Consider the following 13,063-nt stretch of genomic DNA (forward strand, 5'->3'; position numbering starts at 1 on the left):
AAATTTCAGGGTATGTTCTGGGATAGAAACAGCTTGAGGAGAGTTGGGTCCAAAAGGCCCAACCATGTCTACTCAGAGATGCCCTACTGAATTCAGTGGGGATTACTCCCAGGGTGGCAGGGTTATGATTGCAGCCATAGAAGAGAGCAGGAAAGTGGCCAACTTTTAGCATACAGGCTCAGCTGAAGGACTTCAGTTCTTCAGAACTTCTGCTTTCCAACATTTTGGCTGTCATGGATTATTTCTCTCAATATTGGAGCTTCCACATAATCTTCTTCCTGTTTACAGACTGGGCAAATCAAATGAGGCACAGATAGGCTTAGTCTTTCCTCAAGGTCAGACTGTAAGCCAGCGGCAAGATTTGAGCCAGAATGCAGCAAGCTTCAGGTGGCTTTGTATTTTAATATTGAAGCCAGGCCCCTTGTCTGATTACTATCAAAGGGACTATATTATGATCTATTTATTAGACATCCTTCAATCTCTGAGGGAAAAGAGGAAAGAACAGATAATGATGCTCCTACCTGGATATATTTGGTTTCAGCATGCTGTTTGGCCTGTCACAATTCCTGCTATTTCTTGCTCTCTCTCACTCCACAAACATCGTGCTTATCTGATCTCCCCCCATACATGCAGCTCAACAGCTTCAAATCTAATTACACAGATTCCCTGCCCAGAGCTTTCCCCAGCACCTTTTCCAGTCTTATGAGTGCACTGACCCATTCTGAATTCAGAGATGTGAAAGGTTTCACAAGGCGTGATGAGTAGCGGTGCATGCATGTCAGAGAGCGGGTACATCACACTTTGTTGGGAGAGGCACAGCACTTGAACTGGGGTCGTGGCACTGTTTCTTGTTTGCACCACCCTCAACAGCCTGGGGCCACATAGGGCAGCTGCTTTCAAACAACGGCCAAAAAAAAAAAAAAAAAAAAAAGACGAAGAAGGAGCTTGTTCCTGCTCAGATCTGAAAATCCCCCAGGCCCTCTGCAGAAATGAGCACAAAGCTGACACAAGTTTATAAGGGTCATGCTTCAAAGTGACTACCTGTGCCCTGCTGGTGGGGTTTCACTCTGCCATGACATCACTCAGTGCAGTCGCAGATTAAATTCGTCCCAAGGATTTAAGCATGTTTCTCCATCCTGTACCACAAGGTGGATGGGGAAACATGGAATTCTCCCAGGAAATCCCTGAACTGAAAGTTGTAACAGTCATTGTCAATTTGCTGTATACCATATTTATTTGAATCTAATGCTCCCCCTTTTTGGCCAAATTACATTGCAAAAATTAAGGTGTGCATTAGATTTGATGGCACATTTACATTCACCAGCAAATACTTTTTTTGGTTTCCAGGTTCTGAAAATTGAGGCGTGCATTAGATTCGATGGCGCATTAGACTTGAGCAAATACAGTATATTGATTCCCTTAGGGATCCCTCTTGTTCAATACTGATCCACTTTCAAATCAGGCATTAAATAAATGCTCCAGCCACTCTAGCTTGCTGCTTACATTACAGAATTGAAGCTCCAGTCGATATACATCTAGCGGCAAATTTTAAAAAGAAAAACAGCCCTGCCATTGTTTTGCATTGTCTTCTACAGCTACTGTTGCCCAGTATCAATCACCTGCAATCATTCAATGTTTCTAATCCCATACTAACTTGTTTTTGCACAATTCCAACAGCTTCCACATTCAGCAGAAGCTCAGATAGTCTCCTGCTGCAAAGCTATGCTGCTGTTAGTTGCTGAGAACCCCACCACACCTAACGGCTGTACCAACAATCTAGCAGCAAGCTAACATTCTGTGCAACACAGCAGCAAATAGTTCAGCTATTTGTGTGATGCTGCTTTTTCAAACTAACAACAATGACGCTTCCTGCAGCCATCTTTGGTTTCAAAGAATGATAATCATGAACAAATAGTAGCTATGAGATCACTAACCTCCATTCCTTGTTCCTAACCTGTACCATCTTTAAGTACCATCCAGCAATGAGTCACAATCAGTGTTAATTATGTGCATATCACAAAGTCACCAGGCAGTCTTGCCTTCTACACCAAACTTTAGGCACTCCTCATCTTCAGAAGTGTCATCTTAGCTCACCCTCATGCCTCTCATAGCAGCAGCAGCTTCTTAGATCAGTACCTGGGTGTAGTACATGGAATCACTACTTAATACAGAGGTGAGGTGACGTTAGGTGAGATATCCACATCACTGTCTTTCCATGTTAGACACCCACAGTTTCAGGAGAAGACTAACTTCATAATGTTGGTCTATTTTGAAGTTCATATTCATGTGGTTTATGGATAAATCGATGCCTCTGGAGGCAGATGAAGTTGCTGTTCTATGCAAAAAAAAGAGGCCATAATGGCAACCTTGCTTTGTCTCCAGGATATTTGCACATTTAGACACTCCAAGGGCACAGTCTTGTGCAGCCCTTCCTACACAGTATCATGGTGATTCATCTGCTTCCAGTGCTCTCTCTCGCCTCTGAATTGTACCCAGAAAGCCTGAGGATTTAATGCTTTGTACAGCAGATAGATATTAAAAATCTCTTTTCATTGTAGTGCTATGATGCTGTTTTCTCTCCAGTTTCATTTCTTATGCTCTGTTCTTCTTTTTCTCTTTTCTGTCTGTCTGTCGTTTTCCAACCTGCCTACTGCTCACTGAACCTGGGGCCTCATCGCTCCCCTGGCTGGATCCCCTCTGCACAGGGAAGGCCGCATGGTGGTGTTGTCCCTTGTTTTGGGGCTTTCGGAACAGGACGACTTTGCCAATATACCTGATCTTCAAACCACTGGAAACCAACAGAACCAGAACTCTCAGGGGGACAAGAGGTATGAGTAGGAGACAGGGGCTTTCCGCAAGAGGAAAGAAAGCCTCACGAGGGGCTGTCCTTCATGAGAGTTGGAAGGCTGGTGCAGGAAATCAAGGAAGCTCCAGCGTTGGGCCTGGTGCAACATCTAAACCAGTCTAGCAATATTCTTCCCTCCTGCTTGGAACCTCATTTCCTCCCTGATGGTCAGCTCCCTTTGGGAAAAAATGGCAATTCCTTTCACAAGCGCGTACTCTTGTGGGAATGTATCCTCATATAAACCCTCCCCATTTTACATCTCTTCAGCTCCATCCAGTTCCTTCTCTCTTCCCTGTCCAGTCCAATAGTAAGTGTGTGAGGAGTGTGCAGGGTTGGGCCAATACATTTTGCTCTCTGAGGCAAATAGTATCCAACCCACCCCCACCCCACCGAGCTAAAGTGTATAATACCCAAAGCTGAGTGGCACCCAAAGCAGATGATTCCACAAGCACCTCTCTGCCTTCCTGGCAGTAAAAAGACAATAATAATAAATTAAGGGTGGTGGTCAAGTGGACCCATTGCAATTAATGGACCTAGCTTAGTCGTGTTAATTAATTTCATGATTGCAAACAAAAACCATGTGTAGAATATATCACTGCTGCTGTCAGGTACATAAGATATTTGCCCTGGACTCCATGGCTACCAATATTGTGACTGGCCCCTTTTGGCAGGTCTGGAATTTAGCATTAGGAAGACTAATACATTGGGGACCCTGATCATAATACGGCCTATCTCAAACTACCTGGGTGCAGCACATCCTTCTCCTGAAGATGCAGTAGGCACACTGACACTCCTAATTCAGAGCTACCCTCAGGACCTGCAGGTTGCTCCCTATGAAGCAAGAATAGTCTCTCCTTCCTTGTTTTCCCCTTCCCATACACTCCCTCACTTGACTAATGACATCTAACAGGGTCATATTGTGTGACTTACAAAATAGGTTCTCGGAGAGGAAGTGCCTAGCTAGAAGCAGAGGCCTCAAACACTTCCACGTGTACGTTAAATTCCATCTTTTAAGGAGAGGAGGTGCGAAGGAGCAGGTTTCACATGATCAGTGCATTAATTAACTGGCACCGTTCTCGCCTGCTGACTATTTTTACCTTGCTGAGGCTATATTTCACTACATATTTTAGCACTTTCCATTTGATTATCCAATTGCATATAGTTGATCCTTGCTTTTTCAACCTGCAATTTTAAGTAGTAGCAGGTGAATAAAGAGTCCTATTAGGCCATAACAATTCAGGGGGAGAGGAAGTACCTTCTACTGGCACATGCCCATTCTGTGCATATCCCATCTGGGAAAACCCTCTACCTCCTTCATAATCAGGCCGCCCAAGTCCCAGCTTGATGAGAACATTCTCTCTTGTAACCAGCTTCAGTAATAAGAAACCTACATGTGTTTATTGCATCCATCACACAATGATTCCCATAATTTCAAGACAAGAAGGAGTTGGGCACATGGCCACTGTATGTGTAAGAGATGTTTTGCAGGGATTGGCTCTGAAGAGCCTTTTCCATTTCACATTGTTAGTCTGGAGGGAATCCCACGGAGAAAGAGCTGTGCTTTTGTAAGCTTCTTTCATGGTTAATATGAGGAAATGAAGGCTCTCCAGTTTGCCCAAAGCAGGGGGTTTAGTTTCTTCTCACTTCTTTTGAAAGCTTGGCCCTCACTGTATATCATTTTCTGGGCCACTGATGGAAGGCTCTTTTCAAACCTAATTAACTTAATTTGGGGCGGGGTTATAAGGGGCACTGCAGTCCAAAGGATGTAGAGGCAGCTGCAAGCCACCCTTCCACACAAAAAACACTCCCTGTGCAACCGTTGAGATTAGGAGACTCTTCCATTGGCACCAAAGGAGTGGCGGGAGGTTGCGATGGGCCAGATGGAGAGGCTCCCAGCTCACATCTGACCCCTGGACTACTAGCTCCTCACTCCTGCTTTAATACAGGCATGCAACAATTGTCTTCCTAGACTTCCAAGCTTCTATTAACTTCTATAAAGTTACACTGTGGGAGCAGAAAACTCAGAGCTCATACTGAAATTATTATTATCGTAATCCTGCACTTACAGCTGTCACATAACCTCCAACATTCCCCTGATGAAAATAGGGACCACACGTCTTTGGGTGTCACACAAGTCAGGTGGCTCGTGTGAGAGTGCAGCACCAAAAGACACTTTTGGGTGTTGTGTTCTGACTTGCGTGAGAGCGCGGCACCACTGCAAATGCCAGCATCAGCTCATCCCTGGGACATTCTGGAATCAAATCAGAAGCCAGGATGGCTTTTGTAATTCTAGGAATGTTACCGGAAAATAGGGACGATTGGAAGGTATGTTGTCAGTTTAATCTGGAATGTGTCCTTGTGTTGTGTCTCAACAAATAACTTAATGGAGAAATTTTGGTGCCACAGGCCCGGTCAGACAAGGAAACCCAAACCTAATCCCAAATGTAGTGCAGATCTCATGCAGGATAGCAGAATCAATGGAGATGTAAGGAGATATGAACTGTTCATTTGTCTGTGCCTCAGGAACTGAGCATCTCTCAGAGCTTCCTGTCTTCAGTTCCTGTATCTGATATTTAGAAAAAACACAACTTTCTGAATCAGAAGAAGTCATGGTTACCACCTGCCTTTCTTGTTTTCCTGTGAGGCCCTTGATACTTTCCTGAGATTCAGGAAAACAACTTCCCACGTATTAGTTTGGTCCCCCATCTCCTTGGTAATGCATTCAGCTCTGATCGCAAGCTGCTCCACTGGTCACACCATTCCTTTCCAAACCACTGCTCCCCCTCTCTCTGGAGGCTGACAGTGTGGGAAAGAGTGATGTGATCAGCATACCCATCTATGATCAGAGCCTAATGCATTACTAAAGCCTCCTGCGATGGAGCAGTGGGGATCTTGGCAGCTACCACCAGACTCAGTAATGTCTGAATTGGACATCTGTCTCAAGCTCTGTCTTTCAACCTGTTCCCCTCCCTGCCTTCCTTGTGGAATATTGTCCCTGCTTCTTCCCTCTCTACCTGTGGTCAACTTCTCCCTTGCTTCCTCTGCACACTCGCCATACTGCTTCTTTGTTTCCCTACACCTCTCTTCCACATTCTCTTGCCTCTTTTTATTTGCCCGCCTGCCCCCCCCCCTTTTCTGCCTGCCTGGCCTATGGAATGTTGATGATTGTACAATGATTGCAGAGGGGCTTGTGATGCAGTCTTTGGGGGCTTGCTGTGAGGGAGGGAGGGGTTGTTCTGGTTGCATTGAAATCCCTTTTACCTCAGTCTCTCCTCTCCTCAGCAGTGATCACACGATGTTCTGCCATCCCATACCCCAATGTAATATATCCTCACCCTCATCTTCCCTGCACTTTCTCCTCTTCCTTCTTCTAGCCTTGCTGCTCTAGTTGCTGCCTGAACTTTCCCCCTTGTCAACCTCGGCAGCTCCAGTCCAGTGCCTTGTTCTCTGTGTGTGGTGGCTGTTCCTCCTCTACGAATCTTTGTGGTTTGTGTGTGTGTGTGTGTGGATGTGTGTGTGTGCATATGGTTGTGTGTTTCTCTCCTGCTACACTTTTCTCCACCCTCTTTCCGTTCCAGCAGGAAGCATCCTGCAGATCCTGGGATGAAAGGCACCCTCTCTTCTTTCTTTCTTTCTTTCTTTCTTTCTTTCTTTCTTTCTTTCTTTCTTTCTTTCTCTCTCTCTCTCTCTCTCTCTCTCTCTCTCTCTCTCTCTCTCTCTTCTCTCTCTCTCTCTCTTTATTCTGTGACTTCTGTAGCACTCACCAACTCCCAGACAGCCTTGCAGCTGATCCAGTACTCTGGGGTTGCAAAAATAACTCTGGATTTGTCATACCTTCTGACAGTCAATCACACACATACACACACACACACATTTGCTCTCACTTTATTTTTAACTTCTTTTCTTTTTTTGGTCTCCAGCTATTCTGGTCTCCTTTATCTGTGCATGCATGTGCTAGTCTGTATGTCAGTGTACACCCAGCATCTTTGTATGTGTCAGTCTGCCTCAGGGTGTAATCTTTATATCTAGAATTTCCCACCAGAGAGTCTGTCCCTCTGCATGAGCCTGATGCTTGTTGATCTATTTATGTGTATGTGTATTGCTGTATTTATTGATGGGTATCAGTGTGTTTGGATCTTGTGTGTGATGTGTCTGCATGTCAGCGTGCCTGGAGATGCGCATGTAATGAGCCATTACATAAGTCCATTGGCATATGCTCGTCTCTCTCTTTGTGGTTATTATATCATCTTTGTGATATGTCAAGAGGCTATCTGTATATAATCAATGTCTTTGGGTTTTCCATCTTGGTCAGCATCTCCTTGATATTATTTGTCTGCCTCTGAACAATGCGTGTCTGCATTTTTCTTAGGCTTTCCTCCTCCCCCTGCCCCCACATCCTATAGAAAACTTGTGTGAATGAGGTCCAGCTGATCAAACTTAATCCAGAAACTGTCCATTATTGGCAGGTGTCATTCTTATCATGAAGGGCTCCTCTCTGCATCTTTGGAAACCTTGATTTTTCAGAGTTCGTTTCTGAATGCATGCTGAGAGCCCTCCACATGTGCAGTTAAGCTCAGTGATAGAGCCCTTGCTTTGCATATGAAAGCTTCCAGGCTCAATCCCTTGCAGCTAGCTCCAGTTCAAAGAATCAGGGGCCAGGTGATGAGAAGAAGTCTTCTGCCTGAGGCCCTAGAGAGCCACTGCTAGTCAGATTAAGCAGTGCTGGGAGAGATGGATGAGTAGTCTGATGTTGTATAAGTCAGCTTTCTATGTCTTTTCAATCTTCAACATGAATGTGCATAGACTGAGAAAGGAGTCTGTCACCACAGTGCTGTGCACATGCGCGCGCACACACATGCACGCATGCACGCACGCACAGAGAAGGCTAGAACAACAAGCTTATGGGCAATTCTTTTTTCTTCAGGCCTTTTCAATTGTTACATTGCTGCATGGGGTGGGGAGTGGGACTGTGTGCTGATTTCCTATCCTTTCCTCAACAATAGCTTGACCTATCACTACCCCTGGGCTTTATGACGGAGTGAGAATTTGAGTCTGGCTCTCCCACGTTCAACCCCAACATTCTCACGGCTACGGTGTGAACAAACCTGCTCTACCTCCAGCAACCTACAGGCAGTGGTGGAGGAAGGGGGGTGCGGGGGATGTGGGCCACCCCAGGTGTCATCACTGAGGGTGTGTGTGACAAAATGAGTCTGGTTTTTTTAACTGGGCTTATGAAATTTTTTAGGAGTGACGTGGTGGCTTAGGTGCCTGCAGGTCCGGCACTGCCTGAAACGGCAGTGTGGGACTTGCATCTGCCTACTGCCTCTTCCTCAGCCACCCTACAACTGAGGGGGAGGCGTCAGAGAGGCTCACCACACCCCCATGTGTGGATTGCCACACCCCCATGGGCAGCTCGCCACGACCCCACGGGCAGGGATCGCCCCGCCCCCAGCTGCAGGACACGCCCCCCCACCAGGCACCCGAAGAGCTGGTTACGCCGTTGCCTACAGGAGCTCAGTTCACACTAGGATGCACATGAACCGCCTCCCACTATGACGATCGTCACTCTGTCATGGAATTCGCACAGAGCTACATTGAAAGAGCAGGTTTCTGAGCCCAAATACTTGCACCACAGCCCACCAGCTGTTCAAGCTAGTAACAAACACACCGCTCAACCACTCATCATGCTCAATTGCATATTCTAAGCAAAGTACATTCTGTTGGTGTTTCTGGGCTCAGCATCTTCTTCACTTAGACAATTTTGGCTAGATCCAGAAAGCGGCAAATTTCCAGCTTCCCATGCCTGCACCCTCAGTACATGTAACATGGAGTTGTTCCTTGTTTATCGGCATTTTCCTTGTACCCATCCAGGCAGGTGGTGTACACACTCTCTTCAGTATCTTTATATATCAGTGTGTGGGCCTTTCTATGCCTGCGTTGTGTGTCCAGCAGTCTGTAATAGTGTTCAGCTGTCTCCTTGTGCATCCATTGCAATATCCTTTCCTTGGGCAAGGAGCAAGTTTATGTCTCTCCTCCTATATGTGCCCTTTCCAGCCTTCTGCTTAATGCCAGCTTCTCTCTCTTCCTCCTGGCTCATGTCTTTCTCCTGTAGAGCTCCACTTCCTTATCCTAGGTGTAGCAATTTGCCTGCCCTGGATAATTTGAGCTCCCACATTCTTGTGAGTGCTGCAAACACCGACATAGGGAGATCATTGATCTGTTTGTGACTGTGTCGCAAGTGTCAGTTGACATGATGAAACGACTGAAGCAGCCCATATCATGCTTGGATCTTCTGGAGAGCTTGCATAGCCTTCCTGAAAATTGAGGGGAGGGGCACAAAATCAGGCGTGTTTTGAATGCAGCCATGGATCTAGGAGTGGAATGTTTTGCTCACAGGACCCTGGAAGAAGGCACATTTGTATGTGTATGCAATAAGACAGTTGCTCCCTTAATCACATTGCTTATTTGTAGCAATGCTGCTGTGGGAACAAAACGGAAACCAATCAATGGAGGGGATTTCCAAGGGTGCTACCACTTATCAATTTCCCTCTGCGTGGTAAATAAAAGTAACTTGAAAAGCAGCTGCCATGTTATGCCCAATATGAAATGGCACCGGGAGGCATAATTGATGACTAGCCAAAACAGCATTCCCCAAACCTATCTGGCAAAAGATGAGGTGTTACGGAGTTAATTAACTGTTGCCAAGTTTTGAACTAAAGACCTAACCTGACCCAGGCAGAGTAGCCCAATTCTGCTCTTTCCCTGGGCCCTTGTGAGACATCCTGTCAACACCCAGTGCTCAGGTTTCTTGGGAACTCTTCATACACTGAGGCTGGCAGAGAAACCATCTGGCCGTACGTCATTTCAGAAATTGCCTGTCGAGGAAAGCAAACAAAGGTGGTTGCCTCTTTGTGAAAGGGAATGTTTGTATTTGGAGAAGGTTAATGGACTGGAGAGGCAGGAAGAGAGTTTGCAAGAAGTACCAGCACAGACCAGCCTACAACCCATGAAGCTTCAGTATGCCCTTTCCAGCTCAATCCCATATGTATTGACACAGCACAGAAATGGTATCTAAATACTCAGAAGGAGAAAGGCATGTAGTTCCATATGGGGTCTTTTGGTGGTGGGGAGATGGTCCATCCAAATGGAAGGGGTGTGTGTATGTGATAATCTTAAAATCAGAACCAGGAAAGACCCTGAGCAAGAATGAAGTGATATGGTGGGTGTTTTATTTATTCATTGAGTGTGACATAGCAAAGGGACAGACCCATCTCCTCACAGGGTTAACAACTTAAATGTCAATAAAGGACAGGGAGAGAGGAGAGAAGGGACAGAAGAAGAGAAGGTTGCTGAGTCCAAAGGCTCGAAATAGACATTGAAAAAGCAAGTACGTAAAGCTGGTTTGGGATTCCACAGGGGTAAGTTGTAGGGGGAATCACAGAAATGAGATGGGTTATCAGAGTTGTGCTGGAGGTTTAGCCCTCAGTTCTCTAGTTCTGCCATGAGCTATGTTTTTCCTCCTTGTCTTGAATCCTGTATTTCTGTTGTCTCCAAAGCGTATGCATAATGTGCTTCTCCTATCTCTCCCAGGTTGCCCTCTGGTGGCAAAGCGGTAAACACAGCTCCTGTGCCAGGACAGACACAACACGAGGAGCCTGACCATAAAACAGAGCCTCGCTCATCCGTCTCAGACCTCGTAAACTCCCTGACCAGTGAGATGCTAATGGTGAGTGCTATCAGGGTTGCTCAGTATAATAATAATTCACAGTATATATTCCCATAAAGTCTGGAGGAAGCAAGGACTTTATTCTGGATTAGGCACATCCGACCATATTCCTTTTCTATTTCAAAAGTGCTCTCTCTCTCTCTCCCCCCCACACACACACACACGGCAGGAAGATTCAACTAACAAGTCCCACTAGCCTGCACAAGGACTTCTGCTAGTGCAATGGGACCATCCCCCACTTTCCTCCCCTGTACCCCATCCCAAAATTGGTTTGGGGGTCAGGAGAACCCCCAGAACAGTGCACAAGAGGGAAGGAGGGAATCATTCTATTTAGCAAACTGAAAAGCATTCACTGACAGAATGACTGCCATAGTGCTTCGCAGAATTCTTCCCACTGTGTATATGTGTGTGTTCTAAATGAATTCAGCCTCCACTTCCAGAACAGTGAGGCCGAGACTTAAATCCAGTCTTAAGTTCTTGTCCTACTCTACACAGATGACTCTGGAATTGGAACTACTTACTGATTTATTTGCAACATTTTTATACCATCCGTTAACAGTAAGTTATCTGACTGTTGTACAATTTTTAAAATATAAAAACACAACATTCAAAAGAGCCAGTGTGGTAAAGTGGTTAGAATATTGGAGTGTAGGGCCTAGGGACCAGGGTTTAAACCCCCATTCAACCACAAAGGTTACTGGGTGACCTTGGGCCAGTCACCACCTCTTAACCCAGCTCACAGGGTTGTTTTGAGGATAAAATGGTGGCGACACCTTGGAGGGAAGGTAGGGTATAAATGTAATAAATAAATGAAATTTTAAAAAACCAAATTAAATCTACATCAGAATAAAACCAACAGCACAGAAACAGCACTAGCCAAGATATAAAAACAGGGTTTTAAAAATAAAAAAGTGCGGAAGTAAGAAAAGGTCTCCACTGCCACCAAAAAACTGCAGTGTGAGTGCCCGGCAAGCCTCTCTGGGGAAGGCATTGTGCAACCAAAGTGCCATCCTGGTGTTGATTCAGAAAAAGGCCCTCTCCCTAGTGGTCATCCATCTCACTTTATTTGGGAGAGTACCTGAAGATGCTCTTAGGATCCAGGCAGGTATACCTGAGAGGAGGTGATCCTTCAGGTAACCTGGCTCCAAGCCATTGAGGTCATTAAATGTTAATACTGGCACTTTCAAGTTGACCCAGAAACAGCCTGGCAGCCAGTGCAGATGGCAAAGTGCTGGTGTAGTAGGAACATATTGGCCAGTCCCTGTTAACAATCTTGCTTCCCTGTTGTGGAACACCTCGAGTTTTTAGTCTGTTTTGTAAGACAGCCTCAGGTAGAATGCATCACAGTAATCTAAGCAAGAAGTTAGTGGAGTGTGAATAAGTGCAGCTAGGCTATTTGAGTTTCAGGCCCAAAGTGCATGAGACGCAGGAAATCCGTGATTGGATCACCCTTTGTTGTTTATTAAACTGCTGTTGGGGTTCCAAATTTGACTGGGGAAGCAGCACAGGGCAAAATATTATCCCTTTCTCCTCAAACCATTTCCCACATCTTAAACCTCACCGCCGAAGCTGCTGTTAGCTCTGCTGAACAGGGGGACATACACTCCCATGAAACACAGACGTTATCTATGAGAAGGGTCTCCCAGCTTTGTGTCCGAACCCTCCCAGCACCAGCCATTCTGTTTTCATCCAGGGTTACCCAATATTTTAATTTCCTAGATTTTGGGGCTCCCGCTGCTTTGCATCACCATAAGCTGAGCAGGGTCTTACGTTTGCCCTGTTCAAAAATAATAAAAACAAAAAACCCTCTCTTGAACTCTTCACTGTATCCTTATTGATTTATTCGGGGGTGGGGGATAATGAAACAAGGTTTCCAGGGTTATACAATGTTCAGACAGATGTGTTTGCATAGGGGATAAAAGCAGTGGAGTGACTAGCAATCCAAATTTAAATCTGTTTCGAACATTGCTAGCTGTGTGTCAGGTCCATTATTGAAATTTGTGGTCAATAAGCTGCTATATTTCAAACATATTAAGGTGAGTTCATGTATTGATTTTCAACAAAGAAAAAGCCCTTCCTGCTTGTTTTTCATTTATATATACTTCCCTAACGTAAGAGGCAATGATCTATTATCAACTGTTCCATAATGATATACTTTATGCATCCAGGTGACCAAATGATAGCTACAATTATTGCACTTGGCCTCTCTATTACACCCCTGTTTTGGCCTGAAAGGTCAAAGAAAAATCCACTCTGGATTGCTACAAATGGTCTTTTAGTGACTTTGTCATCATTTTAAGAACTCTGCAGAGAAAAGTAAGACTACTTGGCAAGTTTTTGGAAGGAACCATTTCACATGTTATTAAGCTACCATAGCAGCTATTTTTCTCCTTCTCTAGACACCCTTGTGTGTAGTAGGACTCCGAAGCTAGTGTGGAATACTCCTAGTTGAAAGATTTGTAAATGGAAGAGACAGATATTGGGTCCAAACT

The 13,063-nt window shown here is 45.3% G+C and overlaps 1 protein-coding gene across 5 annotated transcripts in view; it reads left to right on the forward strand.

Moving 5' to 3' along the window:
- SYT7 (synaptotagmin 7) overlaps positions 1-13,063 on the forward strand; it is a 232,049-nt gene that overhangs the window by 185,894 nt on the left and 33,092 nt on the right. For 3 of the 5 annotated variants that reach the window (XM_079956335.1, XM_079956336.1, XM_079956337.1), the window contains 2 exons: positions 2,706-2,828; positions 10,436-10,571. In XM_079956335.1, coding sequence (XP_079812461.1) covers positions 2,706-2,828; positions 10,436-10,571 — 259 coding nt within the window. The remainder of the gene's footprint in view (positions 1-2,705; positions 2,829-10,435; positions 10,572-13,063) is intronic. The other 2 variants (XM_079956339.1, XM_079956338.1) reach the window with 1 other exon arrangement.

Source organism: Podarcis cretensis, assembly GCF_951804945.1.
Source record: "Podarcis cretensis genome assembly, chromosome: 1".
Classification (NCBI taxonomy): domain Eukaryota; kingdom Metazoa; phylum Chordata; class Lepidosauria; order Squamata; family Lacertidae; genus Podarcis; species Podarcis cretensis.